The 19,207-nt window shown below is 45.4% G+C and overlaps 1 protein-coding gene across 1 annotated transcript in view; it reads right to left on the bottom strand.

Moving 5' to 3' along the window:
- Window positions 1-13,296, bottom strand: part of Gk5 (glycerol kinase 5 (putative)) — a 58,228-nt gene extending 44,932 nt beyond the window's left edge. Inside the window, exons 1-3 of the mRNA XM_004629290.2 lie at window positions 13,084-13,296; window positions 4,953-5,046; window positions 313-388 (exon numbers count right to left, since the gene is read on the bottom strand). Coding sequence (XP_004629347.1) covers window positions 313-388; window positions 4,953-5,046; window positions 13,084-13,215 — 302 coding nt within the window. The 5' untranslated portion in view covers window positions 13,216-13,296. The remainder of the gene's footprint in view (window positions 1-312; window positions 389-4,952; window positions 5,047-13,083) is intronic.
- Window positions 13,297-19,207: the final 5,911 nt, after the last annotated feature.

Raw genomic sequence — 19,207 nt, 5'->3', positions numbered from 1 at the left:
TCACCACAGCTCTGTTCAGGGGGAAGAGAATCTCTCAGATATTTAATCCCCGCTTGTTTGAAAAGTCAACTTATCCAAAAGAAAGGAGAATTTTTATGGCAACAGCAATCCCCTTATTTTTATTGTTATGCAGGTGGAGTTCAGGTGACAGGCAGAGAAAAGATAAGCTGGAGGGTAAGCCTATTTTCAGGCCTCTTTGCTGAGGGAGGAGCCACTCCTGATTCACAAATCCAGAGCTCCCCAAAGACTGCACAGCCATTTAGCCCCCAGGCCCAGCCCCAGCAACAGCGCTCAGCACACAGCCTACCTCACCTGTTCCACGTGATAAAAGTTGCTCTCTGTGTTGAGATGCCAAGACCAACAACCTGGCTCATCTGTATTCCTGCAGCTGAAAGTGAAGACCGAGAAAACACACTTAAAAGCCAGGAACGCTTCATCTTACGATATCACAGCACAGAAAGCGATTGTTCCAACACAACGACTAGGTATAACTGGGCCCTGCACTGCATGCCTGTAACCCCACAATTTAGGAAGCTGGCGGAGGAAGACAAATTCAAGGCCAGGTGGAGACACAGTGAGACCCTGTCTCAAAAACCTTATCCATGTGTGGTGATACACGCCTGTACTCCCAGCACTGGAGGGCTGAAACAGGAGGATCACTACAAGTCCGAGCCATGTAGTGAGACCTGGTACCAAGTACATAAATTTAAAAAAAAAAAAGAACTTAAAAGGGCCAGCGAGATAGTTCAGTGGACTAAGTGCCTAAGTGTAGGGACAGGTTCGATCCCTAGCACCACATGCCATGCTGGCCCCACACCAGGGCACACTGAACCGGATACCAAGACCAGGCAGGTGTGGTGGCGCATGCCTGTAATCCCAGCTCAGGGGAGGCTGAAACAGGAGGATCACAAGTCCGAGCTGCTTAGTGAGACCCTGTACCGAATACATTTTAAAAAATAGAAAAAAATCTAAATGTACTACTTTAATAAAGCAATGTAAGTTAATAAATAAAGTACTACTAAGATGATAGTAGCATTTTTTTACTTAAAAGAAAAAAAGAGGGGGCCAGGGAGATGGCTCAGTGGAATAAGCACTTTCCTGGCAAGCGCAAGGGCCTGAGTTCAATCCCCGGTTCCGTCAAAAAAAAAAAAAAAGAAAAAGAAAAAAAGACCATATCCTTGTAAGAATAGAATAGCCTATTTTGCCCTAAATGTTGGGGAAAAAAAACACTATATTAGATTATGTTTTCTTCTTGATAACAGATCTTAACTTAGGCAATGATCAGTCATAATAGAAACTGGTTGACGATGAGAAACCAAGGAAAAAAGAAAAAGTAGTGTAACTACTGAAGTGAGGTCAGTGAAGGAGATATACCTTATTGGGGTATGCGCCTGCCTGCCTAGTACAAGGTCCAGAGTTCAATCCCTGGAACTACAAACAAAACAAAACAATGATGATGATGATGATGATGATGATGATGATGATGATGATGATGAAGTGAGGTCATATTATTCAACACAAATGCAATTCAGGGATGCACTTAAAAACATGACTTTTTAAATTAAAATTTCCCAGAAGTCTTTTATGTATTTGGTACAGGGTCTACAGGGTGTTCAGGGTCTCACTACGTAGATCATTTTTTTTTTGCGGAACTGGGGATTGAACTCAGGACCTTGCGCTTGCCAGGGAAGCGCTTATTCCACTGAGCCATCTCCCTGGCCCCTCTTCACTACGTACATCAGACTCATAGTGATCCTCCTTTTCTTAGCCTCCCAAGTGCTGGGATTACAGGCATGTGCCGCCACGCCCATTCTCAATCGCCGTCTCAGCACACCTCGGGAGCTGGCATGGCACCCCAGGGATCAAACTTTGGCCAGCTGTGCTCTGCCCAAGCAACAGGTACATCTTATATTCTTTTAAAACAATTTATCCCATTGGGAAAATTGAGGACAACCTCAATTGGAGCAATGAGGAAAGTGCATTACTCCTATATAGTAGTCCTTCAAAAATAATATGGATGGGTTGGTCATGATGGTGGACACCCAGCTCTCAGGAGGCTGAGGCAGGAGGACTGCTGTGGGTTCAAGACCACCCTGAAGACACAGCTAAACTGTGTCTCAAAAAAAAAAAAAAACATGGGGCTGGAGAGATGGCTCAGTGGTCTAAAGCTTGGAAAAGCACAGGGACCGCGGTTCGATCCCCCAGCACCACATGCCAGCCAGCCACGCCCCCTGGTGGGCTGAGCTGGCCCACACACACACACACACACACACACACACACACACACACACACGCACACACACAATAAATAAATGTAAAAAAAAAAAAGACATTTAAAAAAAAAAAACAAAAACAAAAAAACCCACTTACTATGAATGTAATCATGAGGAAACACTCAAACAACCTCCAAATGAGGATATTCTACCAAACTGGCCTACGTTTTGAACACTGTCAATGTGATAAAGAACATACTCTAGATTAAAGGAGGTAAAACAGGCTCATAGCTAGATGTGGTGCCTCAGCTTCAGTTGGACTCTATACTTTTTTTTTTTCCCAGGCTCCTTCTTCAGCTTCCTAAGAATTTTAGAATTTTTTAAAGTTATTTTTGTCAGGTGTAGTGGCTAGCATAGGCCTACAGTCCTAGCACTGGAGGCTGAGGCAGAAGGTTTGCCACAAGTTCACAGTTGGCTATGAGTTCAAGGCCTTAAACATGGTGAGTTCAAGGCCAGCCTGAACTATATAAAAAGATCCGGTCTCAAAAAAAAAAAGGTTTTGTTGTTTGTTTTTTTTTTTTACCAAGACAATAAGAGAATATTGAAGACTGAGTAATAGAAAATAGTATTAATGTTTTGTTTTGTGTTTTCTTGACAGATTTTGCTACATAGTTTGGAATGGTCTCATGGTGATCCTCCTGCCTCAGCCTCTTGAATGCTGAGATTATACGTGTGTGCTACTTCCTCTGGCTGGCTTGGTTTTGGGAAATAGGGTCTTAGTATTCAGGTCAGGCTGGCTTTGAACACACTATGTAGCCCAGGGTAGCCTCAGAACTCCTACTCCTCCTGCCTCAGCCTCCAAATGCTGGGATTACCATTGTGGGTCATCGCACTTGACTGTCACACTATTACTGTTGTAAACTTTTTGTTTTTGGTGCTGGCAATCAACTCAGAGCCCCACACACACCAAGCACACCCCACCAAGCCACCTCCCCCATCCACTCCCTTACTCTTGCAACTTTGTTAACAGGTTTCAAAGTACAGTTGCCCCTCCCTGTTTCATGGTTTGACTTTCACAGACTGTTTTAGTTTTCAAAAATATTAATCTAAATTATGTATTGTGGATTCTTCACTATATCGCAGGATTTTGCAGTGCCATACAGTATACATATGTGTTACAATTACATAGGTTTGCAAACTCAGAAAATGGTTAAGAGGGCTGGCCAAATAGTTCAGTGGAGTTAAGCTCCTACAAGCAGACTCAGGAGCCCCGGGGTTCAATCCCCAGGACTGTTGTGCCAGCCCTGCCCCGGGGCCGCACTGAGATTGAGATTGAGACTGGGTGTGGTAGCATGCCTATAATCCCAGCACTTGGAAGGCTGTAAACAGGCAGATCACTATGAGTCCGATCTAGTATTGAGACCCTGAACCACCTGTAGACCCTTCCCTAAAATACAAAAAAAAAAAAAAAAGAAAAGAAAAGAAAATGGTTAAGAATATTAGAAGTGTTTTAAGAGTGTGGGAAAGGTTTATAAGAGTAGGGAAATATAGATAGATAGATAGATAGATAGATAGATAGATAGATACTAAAATAAATATAACATTACTACTTTGCTAATTTTCACTTATCACAGGGGTGTCTAGAACCTCTGCTATGAGTGAGGGACCACAGTATCACAAATTAAAAGACAAAGAGAAGCAATTCAGATTGAAAAATGAAGTAAATGATCTTTTAGAATTTACAAGTCATCTTTCACAATGTTTTTCCAAAAGACTGCAGTGAAAAAATTTCTAAAAGACTAATATTTTTATTTATTTGTTATTATTATTTTTATTTTTTGGTACCATGAATCAAGCCCAAGACCTTGCACTTGCCAATTAGGCACTGTGCCACTGAGCTATCTCCCTGGTTAGGGCTACAATTTTAGACCATGGCTGTGGTCAGAAAAACAATACTGCACCAAGAGACCACACAGGAAGAACAGAACAAAAACCTGATTTGACACTGGGCATGGCAATCTACTCCTGTAATCCCAGCACTGGGACACTAAGGCAGGAGGATCGTTGAGAGTTTGAGACCATTCTGGGCTACAAAGTGAGTTCAAGGCCAGCCTGAGCTGCATGGCAAGACCCTGTCTCAAAAAAAGACAACAACACAACACAACCTCATTTGACCCTGAAGGAAAGTGAGATAGATGGGAATCACGAGCAGGAATTGTACATGGTGACTCACGAGCAGCTCTGTGGTCCTACTGTCAGCCCCAGCTCCTACCCAGCCTGCGGACTGCAAACACACTTACACACAGCTGGCAAGAGACAGGAAGCAGAGGACATAGCAGTTGTTCCCCTGCCCTGCCAGAGCGGTCTGCTGTCACACACACAGCTCCCCTGAACAGTCCTGGGATGCTGTGGACTCCCGTAACAAAATGCTCTAAGCCTGCATTTTATATACAAGCCTATGCAAAAAAAATTTCCCCCTGTACCCTGTACTGGTGATTGAACCCAGGAACTCAGACGTGCTAGGCAAGCACTCCATCACCAAGCTATATCCCTTGGGCTTTTCCATTTTTTAAGTTTGTGACAGGGTTTCACTAAGTTGCCAAACTGGCCTTGAACTTGCAATCTTCCTCCTGCACCTCTTCATGAAGTGTTGTGTGCCCCAGTGCCCAGCAAATAAACTCCTATCACAAACACCACGTACTGTCAAAGTAACCGTTATTCGTATAAATCTTACATTACCTTTCACAGCATCTTTTATGACAGCCACAAACTGAGCCCAGAGAATGTCAGGATCAATTTCTACCCATCCAGGTTGAGGATAAATATTTGTTACCTATTCAGGAAAAAAGAAGATTTAGTAAAAATAATGTTAGACCAAGTTCATCGTGTTTGAGGCTTAACCCTACTTGCTCATTAAAACACTTAACAAAATTTTACTTACCTAATTTTTACTGTTAAATTTCTGGGGTTGGGATTAGAGCACTTGTTCAGTATATGCAAGGCCCTGGACTCAACCCCAGTATTCCTTTTCAAACAAAAAACTGAAAAAAATACATATATGACCTTAAAAAGGACTACAAATCAATACCAAAATAGCAGTAGTTCGTGAGCTTACAAAAAATTTTTAGCTTTTATCTTCACTTTTCAAGTTTTCTACAACAGGTGCTTTGTAACAAAAAATAAAAACATTTTTTTGTTTGTTTGAGACAGAATCTCGCTATATAATGCAGGCTGGCCTTGAACTCATTACATAGCCCAGGTTGGCCCCAAACTCATGGTGATTCTCTTGCACCAGCCTCCTGAGTGCAGAGATTATAGGTGTGTACCCCTACACCCATAAAAATGATTAAAAAATAAAAAAAACTATGTTCCAGATTACACTTCGACAGAGCAAGCACACACTCCACCCTGCGTCTCCCACTGCACACAAATATAAAACCTAAGCCTAAAGTGGTGGCACATGCTAATGATTCCAGCATTCTGGGAGTCTGAGGCTGGAGGATCGCAAGTTCAACCCAACCCATCACAACTCAGTAACACAGTGGGACTCTTCAAATAAAAGAAAAAAAAAAAAATTTAAAGGGTTGGAAATGTGGTTTTGTGTGAGGCACTGGGTTCAATCCCTAGTTCAATCCCTACAAGAAAACAAAACAAAAACAAAAATCTAGGCAGAAGGCATGGAGCAGGGGTTCTTTTTTGTTTTCTTTTTGGTTTTTTGTAGATTCTTAAAGGAAGCAGTAAACTCCAAAGCTCTTCCCGAGGCTGGGCTGTCCTGGCCACTGCCACAAGCAGCAGGCTAAAGAAGCTAGGGCCGGCCCAGCGCTGAGGCCCCAGGCTGCCTGCCAGGCCGACACCACTCAGGGCAGACCTGAAGAACACAGCCGAGATTAAAGCGCAAAACCACTGCAGGGACCACAGCTGACCAAAGCCCCCAAACGTGTGTTCTGAAGCCTGCTAACAGAAAGGTGCATTTTTCCTAAAATCCCAGCTTCCCAGAGGCTAAAGCAGGACTGCAATGAGTTCAAGGGCAGCCTGGACTACAAAGTGAGACCTGTCTAAAAAAAAAAAAAATCAGAAAAAGAAAAAGTACATTTTTTGCAGGATTTATTTAGAAGCCAGAGTTTTTTTAAAACATAATATTCAAAACCTCTAGGATATAATCCAAAACTATAGGATATACAAAGAATCAGAAAAATCTCAACACCCATTAGAAAAGATAGTCAATGAATACTAATGTCAAGATGATATTTCCAAGTCACTTTAAAAAAAAAATCTTTGCCTAGCATTCATGAGGCCATGGCTTGAGTCCCAGCAATGCCAAGGGCCTGATAAGCACAAGATCTTCAGTTCAATTCCTGGTAGCCACTGCACCTCCACTCTGTCCCTGAGAAAGAAGGACCCAAATCACAGCTGGTGCAAAACCATTGCTCCTTTATATGTGAGTGTGTGTGTGCACGTGCACACACGTGTGCATGTATGCGTGTGTGCACATGTGCTATAAGAGAGCACGGATTGACCCAGGCGCCTTACACCAGGCTATGTCCCCACCCCATTTTTTGAGAGCTTCTTGGAGGTCTGGCAGGGCAGCACAACTGTTCTTCATCAGGCACCGCCCTCCTCTTCAGCCCGCCACAGCTCTCAGGGGGATGCACACAGAGTGGTAAGGAGTAAGGGGACACCTGCCTGGTACATCGCACCAGCCAGATCAACCTGGAGATCAATGGGTGACACACTGTAGCCAGATCACCCTCAGTTCCTTAGTTTGAGACAGAGTCTCACTAAATCACTTTCTGGTCCAGGGTGAGCTCAACCTGCGATCCTCCTTCCTGCACCTCCCAGAAGGCTGAGACCAGGGTGCTGTGCCACCAAGTCCGGCCCCATGGCACCATAATCCTTCATAATGGCCTGTGAGACCAGAGTCAGATGAGCTCTGTCCCTGCTCCTCAGCATGTGGGCCACAGCAGGCTGGGGGGTGCATCTTCATTGATCCCCCAGTATCTACAGGTGTCTGGGACTTCACAAGTATGCTATAAATGACAGGTGAACGCACTACTGACCAGAGAGCAGAGATTTTAGGGTGAAACCCTGGGTGGAATCAGGGTGCCTCTGGTGGAATCAGAGGCACCTACAGATCATAGGACACAAGAAGGGGCTATCCAGAGAGCTGGCTCGCTCTGTGTGTGTGTGTGTGTGTGTGTGTGTGTGTGTGTGTATTTTTTTAGGAAGGGTCTACATGGTGTTCAGGGTCTCACTACTAGATTGGACTCATAGTGATCCGCTCGTTTACAGCCTCCCACGAGCTAGGATTACAGGTGCATGCCACCACACTCAATTGCTGTCTCAGTGTACCCCTGGGGGTGGGGCTGACACAGCAGGTCAGGGGATCAAATCCCTAACCCCTGTGCCTGCTTGCAGGTGCTTTAATCTACTAGGCTATTTAGCCTCAGTCTTTAGCCAGGCTCAGATTTAAAGGATCGCCAGTTCCCATGTTCCCACTGCAGTCAGATGACAGCCTCCCTCGAACTTGGCAGAAACGTAGAAGTTTACGCTCTGGAGGGGCTGAACCAAGGAGTGCTGTACTTATAAATACCAGAGATGGCTGAGTGCTAGGGTCAGGTGGAGCACTGAGAAAAAAATCAACAGACGGCCAACCAACAGCAAGACAGAAAGGGAACCATAGCACTATGCAGAGCACACAAGAGACGCTGGGTGACAGACATGGAGAAAGAATCTATTCTCTGGAAGTGAGCACATCAGACTTAACACAGTCTCTTCCCCTTCTATCTGTACAAGGCTGTGCTAACTACAGGTTGCAATGGGTCCACTGCAGAAAGCACTTCCTCACCCCACACAAGTCTGCATGGACACAATTCTTCACTCCTGAAATCCTGCATACTCTGACTGGACCCACCAGCTTCACTCCCCCAATTCTGCTGCCTGGACAGCTCATCCCACCCTGTATCAGCCCATTTCAACGCTGGAACTAAATACCCGAGGCTGGTACTGGGTAAAGAGGTTTCTGTGGCTCCCAGTATCAGAGGTGAAAGTCTAAGATGGAGTGGTTCCCTCAGCTCTGCCGGCAGTGAGGGCCCCCAGGCTGCATCCTGTCAGGACAGACGGCCATGGCGAGGTGGCAGAAGCATACAAGTGGACAAGCACATGGAGAGCCAGGACTCCAGAGAGCAGGAAGGTGCCAGACATGCTCCTGGACAATCAATCATTCCCTCTGGAGAGCTAACTGGGATCCCAAGAGTGTCTTAATCCCCAGTGAGGATAGCACCCTCAGTGCCCTGCTGGCTCCCAAGGGCAGCTCCATCCTGGGCACAAGCCTGCAACCCACGAAACTACATCCGAACCACAGCAGTCGCCACATGGCACAACAGCGAAATGTGTCCCTCTCTAGAAGGACCAAGCCAAAACCAAACGATTTATGACCAGATTTAAGAAGAAAATACTTTTTGTTGGTCATGATGAACAACACAGACAACATTCTGTTTTTTAGATTGTAAAGTAAATTCCATATTGGACACGCACTGCCCTTTCGTAAGTGAACTTTCTCTCTCGGTTTGGTAGTTGTTTTAGGCTTTTCGTTTTTGTTTTTGGCTTTTTGAGACAAGATTTCACTGTGAGTTCAGGCTGACCTTGAGCTCACTTTGTAGCCTAGGCTGGCCTCAAACTCACAGCTATCTTCCTGCCTCAGTCTCCCAACTGCTGGCATTACAGGCATGTGCCACCACGCACAGCCCTTGTCCTGTATTTTTGACCATCATCTTTCATGAGTTCGCACAACAGCGTGATATTCCACTGGAGAGTGTGTGCACACAGGTGCAGTACTGGAGATGGAACCCAGGCCTCCCACATGTAACCAGCCCTTCAAATAAACAATTTTATTATTTATTTTTTAGTTTTCATGAGACAGGCACTGGCTATTCAGTTCAAGTGGTTTTGAACTATGTAGTCCTGCCCAACCTTGAAGTCACAGCAATCCTGCCTCAGCCTCCCAAGTACTAAGATTACAGGAATGCCACCATGCACTGGCCTCCCAAAAATAAAGATACAATTAAACTAAATTTATAGAGGAAAGTGATCTCCTCCTCCAACCAAAAGATCCCAGGTGTTTTATTATTAAAGACAATATACAAGGGCCGGGCAAATAGATCAGTGGATTAAAGCGCCTACAAGCAGGCGCAGGGGCCAGGGGTTCAATCCTGGGGCCTGCTGTGCTGGCCCCGCTCCCAGGGCATGCTGAGATGGCAATTGAGACTGGGCATGGTGGCGCATGCTTGTAATCCCAGCTTTTGGGAGGCTGTAAACAAGCTGATCACTACTAGTCTGATCCTGAATACCCTGTAGACCCTTCCCTACAATACAAAAAAAAAAAAAAGACAATAAGCATAAAATTACTCATCCAAATATGGCCATGCAAATTGCTAATTTTGGGGCCAGGGAGATAGCTCAGTGGAATAAGCGCTTCCCTGGCAAGCACACAGGCCTGAGTTCAATTCCAGGTTCTGCAAAAAAAAAAAAAAAAAAAATTGCTAATTTTATCTTAAGCACAGCAAGGCCAGCACCACACTTTTAAGAAGTTAGGTTATAAAATCCTACAACAGTTTGAGGGAAAATGTTGTTATGGATTGTGACTAGATGTAACTATATGGTCACAGGTGGAAGTTTTTCAGAGGTGGCTGGATCTACAATGTGATGCTGGGCCAGATACAGAGCTCAGTGGCACAAGTCTGCCTGACTAGCACAAGGTCCTGAGCTTGATTCCTGGTACAAAAAAAGAAAAAAAGTAAATGCAGAGTGTGGGGGCCAGGGAGATAACTCAGTAGAATAAGCACTTTCCTGGCAAGTGCAAGGGCCTAAATTCAATCCCCAGTTCCACCAAAAAAACAAAACAAAACAAAAACAAAAAACAATGTGGGATGCTGGGATTGATTTGTAATGTGATGCTAAAATCAAGGGTACTGGGATGAAAGGTACGAGTGCTACCCACCCTAAGTAGCCCGGATAAGAGAACAGGGATAAGAACAGCTAAGAGGAGGAAATGCGGGGGGGACACAAGATACCATGTATAGGCACAAATTCCTTATGATGAATGTTACCATTATGCATATCAAAAAATGTACCAATAAAAAAAAATAAATTAGGGGCAGGGGATAGAGCTCAGCAGCACAGCGCCTGCCTGGCAAGCACAAGGTCCTTAGTTCAATTTCTGGTGCCAGAAAAATAAAATAAATAAATAAGAAAAAGGGCCAGGGAGATAGCTCAGTAGAAAAGTGCTTGCCTAGCAAGCACAGGGTCCTGAGTTCAATCCCCGGTACCACAAAAAAAAAAAAAAAAAAAAACTAAAAAAATTTTCAACAATAAAAGTAACTAAGACAGTTATGGATTCCTTAATCTAAAATACTGCTTCAGCCAGGTGTGGTGGCACAAACCTGTAACTGAAAGCAGGAGGACCTCCACAAGTTCAAGACCAGCCTAGGCTCCACAGTGAGTTCAAGGCAAGCCTGGACCACAGAACAAGAACCTCATCTCAAAAATATATAAATAAATAGTTTCATCCATGGAGGGCAGAGATTTTTCATATTTTCAGTTACTCATGTAGTTCTAGACACTCTACAGTTTAGGGTATGAGCAAACAATTTTAGCTTCCTGCCACTCACCACAATCTTTATTCATTTCTGACCTTCTCTTTTCATCTTTGACATTCTTTGTCTCATTTCCAAATAAGCTAATGATATGCTCCAATTATACGGCAACTGTAAAAATATACTTTTTAACAATTGTGTTATCCTTTTGGTTCCAAATATTCTTGTCCCCAGGGCCAACAAGATAACTCAGTGGACTAAGTGCCTGCTTTAGGCAAGTGCAGGGGCCTGGGTCCAAGCCCAGGTACCACAGGCTGCACCAGCCCCACCGCCATCACGCTGAGCGTGAGACAGCCACAGAGAGCTGGCATGGTGGTGTGCATCTGTGATTCTAGTGCGGGACAGGATGAAAACAGGAGGATCAGTAGGAGTCTGAGCTGTGTAGTGAGACCCTGTAACAAATACATTAAAACAAACAAAACCGATTTTCTTTTCATTACCCAGACCCATTTCTTTTTCAGTAGAGAGGGTTGAACATAGAGTCACACCTGCTGTTCTTTTTCTAGTTTTTATTTTGAGACACATATCATTAGGTTGCTAAGTAGCCTAGATGGGCTTGAACTTGCCATCCTCCTGCCTTAGCCTCCTGGAGTACCGGGATTATAAATGTGCACCACCAAGCTTGGCTTCATTCCTTTAAAAAAGCAATTGGGGGCTGGAGAGATGGCTCAGTGGTCTAAAGCACCTACTTGGAACAAGCTTGGCAAAGCACAGGGACCGCGGTTCGATCCTCCAGCCCCACATGCCAGCCAGCCGCGCCCCCTGGTGGGCTGAGCTGGCCACACACACACACACACTAAATGTTAAAAAAAAAAATAAAAATAAAAAAAATAAATAAAAAGCAATTGGCAGGGAAAAGGTATAAGTACCTGCCAGGCACAAGGTCCTGAGTTTGATCCCCCGTACTGAAGGGAAAAAAAAAAAAATCACTGCTTAAAACAAAGTACTGGCCGGGGAGATGGCTCAGTGGAATAAGCACTTGCCTGGCAAGTGCAAGGGCCTGAGTTCAATCCCCGGTTCCGCAAAAAATAAATAAATAAATAAATAAATAAATAAAACAAAGTACTTTGTGTCTAGAATTACAAGGGAGACTACAATAAGCATCACTGTCTTTGTTAAACACTCCTAAGGAGGAGCACGCTGTCACTGAAGGCCACGGTATGCCTCCCATTTCTCCAGGGGCTGGGCAGGCAGGTGGGCAGTGCCCTGCATGCCCAGCCATGGCAAAGCCAGGCCACGCAGTTCCAGCTCACTGTCCCACACTGAAGCCTGAAAGAAAGCTGTTTTCCTCTAAGCAAACGGCGAAGTTGCTGCTTACTTGTACACTAGGGGAACCAACTCCTGGGCAACTGTTACAAGGAGAGACTTCCCCAGGTCACTTGGGCGCAGCGTGGACACCAGAAAAAGGGGGACTGACAGGGCGTGGTGGCACAAACCTGTAATCCCAGCTCTCGGGAGGCTGCGGCATGAAGATCGTTGTAGCCTGGGATACAGTGAGCTCAAGGACAGCCTGAACTGTACGGTGAGCTCCTACCTCAAAAAAAAAAAAAAAGGACAGAGGGCTCACTTCAGGTGGCGGGCAGCTCCTGTCCTCCCAACTCTAGCAGGTACTGAACAGAGTGAGGAAGAACATGATGTACAAAGCGCATTATTTTTGGTGCATTCACAACGATGTAGAAATCAACACTTGATTAAAATGAGAACAGAATACCAACTTCTTGGCTGCTCACTGATATTGTCAACAACAGCCCAACCAACCATTTGGCAGGACTCTTAAACCCAAAAAAGGTACTCTGTTTAATTCTCAAGGACGGAAAGAAGAAAAAAGTAACTGATTTCAAAACTTGCTCAACACATCCCGCGTCCACGGAAATCAGCCGCTCCCGCGAGCAGCTAGCACATTCCTGCGTAGTTAATGAAGATGACAACCAAAAAGCAGGAACTTGAAATTCTATCAAAAGCTGAAAAATTAAAGTGTAAAATAAAGATGGGGCTGGAGGTCTCTCGCAGAAGGACAGGGAAGCCGAGAGGGTCACCGCCCCTCCCGCGTGGACGCCGCAGCCCGCCCGTCCCGCCCGCGCGCCCGGCCGGCAACCCGCACAGGAAGCATGCCCGGCCGGACGCGAGCGTAGGGCGCAATCGAGACCCCGCCCCGCCCGCGCTGCAGGTGGCCGCCCGCGCCCGACCCGGGTGCCCGTAGACCCGCGCGCCCCGGTCACCTTCTGCGCGCTGGAGCCACGGACCCGCGCCGCCCGGTCGTAGACGTGGCAGCGGATCACGGAGCTGCCCACGTCCAGGCCCAGCACGAAGACTGCGGGCTGGGGCTCGCTCCCATTGTACTGCTCCGACATCCCTGCCCGCACGCGTTCAGCCACAGCTGCTGCCCGCTGAGGCGCGCTATAAGCGCCGGCGCCTCTGGGCGAGAGCCCCACCGGGCCCCGCCCCACCCTGCCTGCCGCCGGAGCCCGGAGCCCCGCCCACGCCCCAGCCACGCCACGCAGTAACGTCTGTGTCTCGCGAGGGGCCGTAGCCGGAAGTCGCGGTTCCCGGGCTCGCGGCTGCTTTGGCTGGCGCTCCTGCTGTTGTGGGTTTTGGTCTTCGCCTGTAGGTTTTTTTTTCCCTGTGACTCCCAGTCCTTTTGGTTCTTATAACCTTAGTATTTGATAAACTGGGGAGGTTCCCAGGGCTTCCGCCCTCCGACAAGCAGTACATGCGAGGCGCGGCAGTGAATACAAGCTGAGAACAAGAGTAAGCCTCCCCAACTCTGGCGGGAAGAGAAGAGAAGCCGTATGGAGGCTGCCTGCACCTTCGCGCCCCGCCCTCGCCGCGCGTGGCGTCTGGGAGCCTCCCCGGTAACGGTTGCTTTTGCCGCGGCCCTCGGGCTCTGCGCTTCCCCGGCGCGGGTCGCCGCCCCTCCTGCCGGCCGGCCGGCTGGCGGCTCCCAGCCCGTAGGCAGTGCGGGGGCCTGGTCACGCTTACCCAGGCCACCAGCTCTGCGGAACTGGAAAGGATAGCTGCGAAACTTCGCCGTCTCGTAGAGTTACGGACGTAATGTGGGTCGCGTTTTCGTGAGGACGTTTAATAGTGCAGAGTAGTGTATCAGTTAAAAAGTGGTGGATGTTGATTTTAAACCAAATCATTCTTTGGTCAAATTGCCCTGAATGCCTGCTTGCCTTCTGCCAGTTTGACCAATATGGGTGCCTTGGCCGTATAACTAGAATAATACACTCAAGATTATGTTTTTGTTAAATCTTTCTACCCTGTTCAAATGAGACCCACTTGGTCAGAACTGTGAGAACCCCCAGCATTGTAATTTTAAATAAATGAATGGGGGCTGGGGCGATAGCTGAGCGGTACAGTGCTTATCTTGCAAGGACAAGGTCCTGAGATCCATTACCAGTGCCAGATAAATAAATGACTAACTGATGGGCTCTGAATTGGTCAAAGTTCTCTAGGAGACATAGAACCTACAGGAGAGAGAATTTAAGGAACTGGTAGACGTGATTGTGGGGTCCGGCAAGTCCTGCACATTTGCAGGGCAGAATTCTAGCGTTGGTTTTGAGAATTCCCCCTTTGGGAACTCTATCTTTGTCCTTAAGATTCTCAGGTAAGGGCATGAGGCTCTCCCACATTAAGGAAGCTAACCTGCTTTACCTAAAGTCTGATTTTTTTTTTTTTTTTTTTGGTAGGGGGATTAAACTCAGCACCTTGCCCTTGCTAGGGGGGCACTTAAGCCACTGAGCTGTATTCCCAGCCCTTAAATGTTAATCATGCCTAACACATACTTTCCACCACAATGCCTAGGCAGATGTTTAACCAAAAGCTGGCCATCCTATTCAAGTTGACACATAAAATCAACTACAATTTCCTGTCCATATCAGAAAACTTTTATGTCACACAAATTTGATGTTTGGCATAGTTCTCAAAGTGATATTTCTTGAGATTCTTGAATCCTGGCACTTCCTTCAGAATCCTTTTCCCAAAATGAAATCATTTATCTGGGTATTATCAAAGAATAATAGAATGTAGAAACAAGCTTAATAACTAGTATTTTTTGTTTATTTTGAGACAGCCTTGCTATGTAATCCATGGTCGCCTTGAACTCACTTTGAAGCCTAAACTAGCCTTGAAATCAGTAATCCTTCTGTCTCAACCTCCAAGTGCTGGGATTACAGTGTGTGCCAGCATGCCGGGTGCAACATCTGAGGTTTCTAGCTACCTGGCAGAATGTTTGACTGGCATGCACAAGGTCTTGGGTTCAGTCCCCACCAAAGGAAGAAAAAAACCTTGGAAAAGTAAAAAGAGATGTAGAAGATGAGGTTATTTACAAAAGAATGACAGACTGCCAAGATTTCTCAACAGAATACAAGAAGTAATGCACTCAAGGTGCTAAGGGAAAGTAATATCAAACAAGAATTCCAGGCTCTTTCAAAATGGAGGTTAGCTGATCATTTTGGCCCATGCCTGTAATCCTAATACTGAGAGGCTGAGGCAGGACCCACAAGTTCAAGATCAGCCAGAATCCTGCATCATGACCCTATCTCAAAAAGTAAACAAACCCAGGTAAAATGAAAGTTTTTCAGGCCAGGGATAAAGCTCAGCAGCAGAGTGACCAGTAAGCACAAGGTCCCAAGTTCAATGTCTGGTACCAGAAAAAAAAACAGGCATTTTTATTAAGTTGACCTTCAATAGATAATAAATCACCAAAGGATGTACTTCAGGAAAATGAAAAACACTCAGCCTGTGAAACAAATTCAACAGCCAGGCATGGTGATTTATGCCTGTAATCCCAGCACTTGGGAAGCTGAGGCAGGAGGATCGTTACAACTTTGAAATGAGCCTGGGCTACAAAGTGAGCTCAAGGCCAGCCTAAACTGCATAGAGACACTCTCAAAAACACAATAATAATAATAATAATTAAAAGCCCACAATAGGGGCTGGTGAGATGGCTCAGTGGTCTAAAGCACCTACTTGGAACAAGATTGGCAAAGCACAGAGACTGCAGTTCGATCCCCCAGCACCACATGCCAGCCAGCCCCGCCCCCTGGTGGGCTGAGCTGGCCATACACACACATACACACACACACACACAATAACTAAATGTTTAAGAAAAAATGAAAAAAATAAAAATAAAAAATAAAAGCCCACAATAGTCTTCATAGTAAAAGTATCAGTGAAGATAAAAGTTATAATGTTTGAAGGTCCCATTCAGCAGGAAAACATAAATACCTTAAATTTGAATATGTTTTATAACAAATTAAGGCAAAAATTGACAAGCTTACAAAAAACTATAGGAGATGGGGCTGTAGCTCTGTGGCAGGGTGCTTGCCTCACCTGTGACCTAGGTTCAGTTCCCCAACAGTGCAAAAAAAAAAAAAAAAAAATTGCTGTCCATGGTGGTGCATGCCTGTAATCCCAGCATTCAGCTGGCTGAGGCAGGATCACAAGTTCAAGGCCACCCTGGGCTACTTAATGAGCCCAAGGCCAGCCTGAACTACATGTAGAGATCCTGAGGTTAGTGTAATCATAGTAGCATTTACAGTAAGTACCCCTGGATAGGGGTGGTGGTACATGCCTGTCATCTAAGTTCCTAGGAAGCTGGAGGAGGATCATCCTGACTGAGTTCAAGGCCAGCCAGGGCCACACAGTGACTGCAGGCCAGTCTCAACCTAGCCAACAACAAAACCCACAAAATATTGATGCACTTAAAAAAAAATTTTTTTTTTGATGCACTTTGAGACCATGATGTTAAGTGAAATAAACCTATATATATTTTGTTGTGAATGGGTGATGTCTTTGTCAAAAGTTTTTTCTGCTTTTATTGAGGTAATGGTATGGATTTTGTCCTTGTCTCTACTAGTATCATTTTTACATTTATTAATTTGCATATGTTGAACCATCTCTGCATCCCTGGGATGAATTCTACCTGGTCATGGTGTATAATCTTGATAATTTGCTGCATTCTATCTGCCAGTATTTTACTGAGGATTTTTGCATCTATATTCATTAGGAAAATTGACCCATAATTTTCTGTCTTAGTTGGGTCCTTCTCCAGTTTTGGTATCAGGGTAATGCTTGCTTCCAGGAATAAATTTGGGCAGGCGCGGGGATTCAGGGTTCAGTCCCAGTGTTTACAATGCTGGCCCTGCCCCCGGAGCATACTGAGACAGGGATTGAGACTGGGTGTGGTGGCACATGCCTGTAATTCCAGCACTTGGGAGCCTGGCTGTAAACAGGAGAATCACTATGAGTCTGATCTACTGGTGAGACTGAACACCCTGTACACCCTTCCCTAAAAATACAAAAAATAAGTAAAAAGAATAAAGAAGTGTAACGTGTATATCCTAACTCCACACAATGAGTGCAGTCGCTGAATACTGCAAGCATATACTAATTCAAATTAATAATAAAAAAAACCCAAGCCAGGTGAGGTGACCACTGATCAAGTTGCAGGTTACCAAGAGTGAAGCCGGAAGCTGACTCCACAGGATCGTGGGTAATTTAGCAAGACAGTGCCTTCACAATCAAGTAGTGCTGGGTATGGAGCTGAGTGCTCCCTCGTACCACACACAGAAAAGGGCCAATGTTTTGTTTGTGGGTTTTTTTTGGTGGAACCAGGGATTGAACTCAGGCCTTTGCGCTTGCCAAGGAAGCGCTTATTCCACTGAGCCATCTCCCCAGCCCCAAGAGCCAATGTTATAGGTAAAGTTAATTTACAGTTAATAACAATCAATACAGCTCAGTACACAATCACTAAATACTTGTGAGATATTATGGTGGAGAACATCCAATAGCAACAAATACACACATAGGAACCAATTTAGTAAGAAATACAGAGCACCTAGAGAGGGAATTAAAACCAGCTGTCTAAAAGCCAAGCATTTTGTTATGCGCCCAAGTCACCACAACTCTGGAGACTTAAGCAGAAAGATTGAGTGAACCCAGCCAGCCTGAGTAAGACTGTACGCACGCACACAGTCCATGCAAAAGGTGTGACTAAACACTATAAATACAGAGCAGCGCTACTATAATTCTCAAAATGTGTAAACAGCCCAATTGTCTTATCAAGTGATAAATTATGGAAAACATACAATGGAATTTTTTTTTTACGTATTTGGTACAGTGTCTACACCGCTTAGACTCCTAGTGATCTTCCTGTCTCAGCCTCCCCAGCACTGGGATTACAGGTGTGCGTCACCATGCCAGGTCTCAGTGGCCTGCTTAGCAAGCCTTTGGGGGCGGGGCCAGCTGGGGATTGAACTCCAGTCCCTGCATTTGTCTAGGCAGGTGCTTAGTCCACTGAGCTATCTTGCCGACCTTTAAATCCCTTTTCCCTGTCCTCCCTCCTTGTTCCCTTTCCCATCTGAGTAAGTTCTTCCTACTTCCGAATATCTATCCTTTTTGCTGCTTATTTACGCTTTGGGTTTTCATATGAAAGAAACAGTATGGGGGATGAGGACATAGCTTAGCAGGCATAAGTCCCTGCCTGGCGAGTGCAAGGTCTTGAGTTTGGTCCCTGGTGTTGTGCACACGTGCACGCGCGCGCGCACACACACGATAAAATAAAGATAGGGGATGTAGCTCAGCACAGAGATTCTGGGTTTAATCCCTAGTACCACAACCGAAAAATAAAAATAAAGAGAAACAGCATGATACTTAAATTTGTGTGTCTGATTTTTCCCCCCTGCGGAACCAGGGATGATTGAACTCAGATCCTTGTGCTTGCCAAGCAAGTGCTTATTCTACTGAGCCATCTCCCTGGCCCTGTGCATCTGATTTATTTCACTTAAAGATTATGGTCTTGAGGTGGATCCATTTACCTAAAAATGTCTCTAGTCTATCTTTATGGCAGATTAGCACTCCTCTGTGTGTAGTACCGCATTTTCTTCATCTGTCCACCTGTTGGTGAGTGCACGGGCTCTTTCCAAGATTCAGCCGTAATAAAGTGTGCCGCTGTGGACGTGGATAGGCAGGTGTCCCTGTGGTACAATGACTTTAACTCTTTCAGAAAGACACCTAGCAGGCACAGCTGAGACACATGGAGCCTCTAATTTCAGTTTCTTGAGGAATCTCCATACTGCTTTCCATCACAGTTATGCCAATTTACACTCCCACCGACAGTGTCAATGGGTTCCTTTTTTTCCACAGCCTTGACAGCATTTTTTATCAGTACATTTTTTTTAAATGATAGTCATTCTTTCTAGTGTCGAACCTCAGTGTTAATTTGCATTTCTGATATGGCCAGTGATGTGAAATATTTTTCATAGTGTACTTACTGGTCATTTTACTTCCTTATCAGAGAAGTGTCTAGTCATTTCAGATGCCCTCCACTTTTTTTTTTTT

This window comes from Octodon degus, unplaced genomic scaffold, assembly GCF_000260255.1.
Source record: "Octodon degus isolate 3935 unplaced genomic scaffold, OctDeg1.0 scaffold00028, whole genome shotgun sequence".
Lineage (NCBI taxonomy): Eukaryota > Metazoa > Chordata > Mammalia > Rodentia > Octodontidae > Octodon > Octodon degus.
The sequence above is the reverse complement of the archived record's forward strand: the minus strand, read 5'-3'. Positions and strand labels throughout refer to the sequence as shown.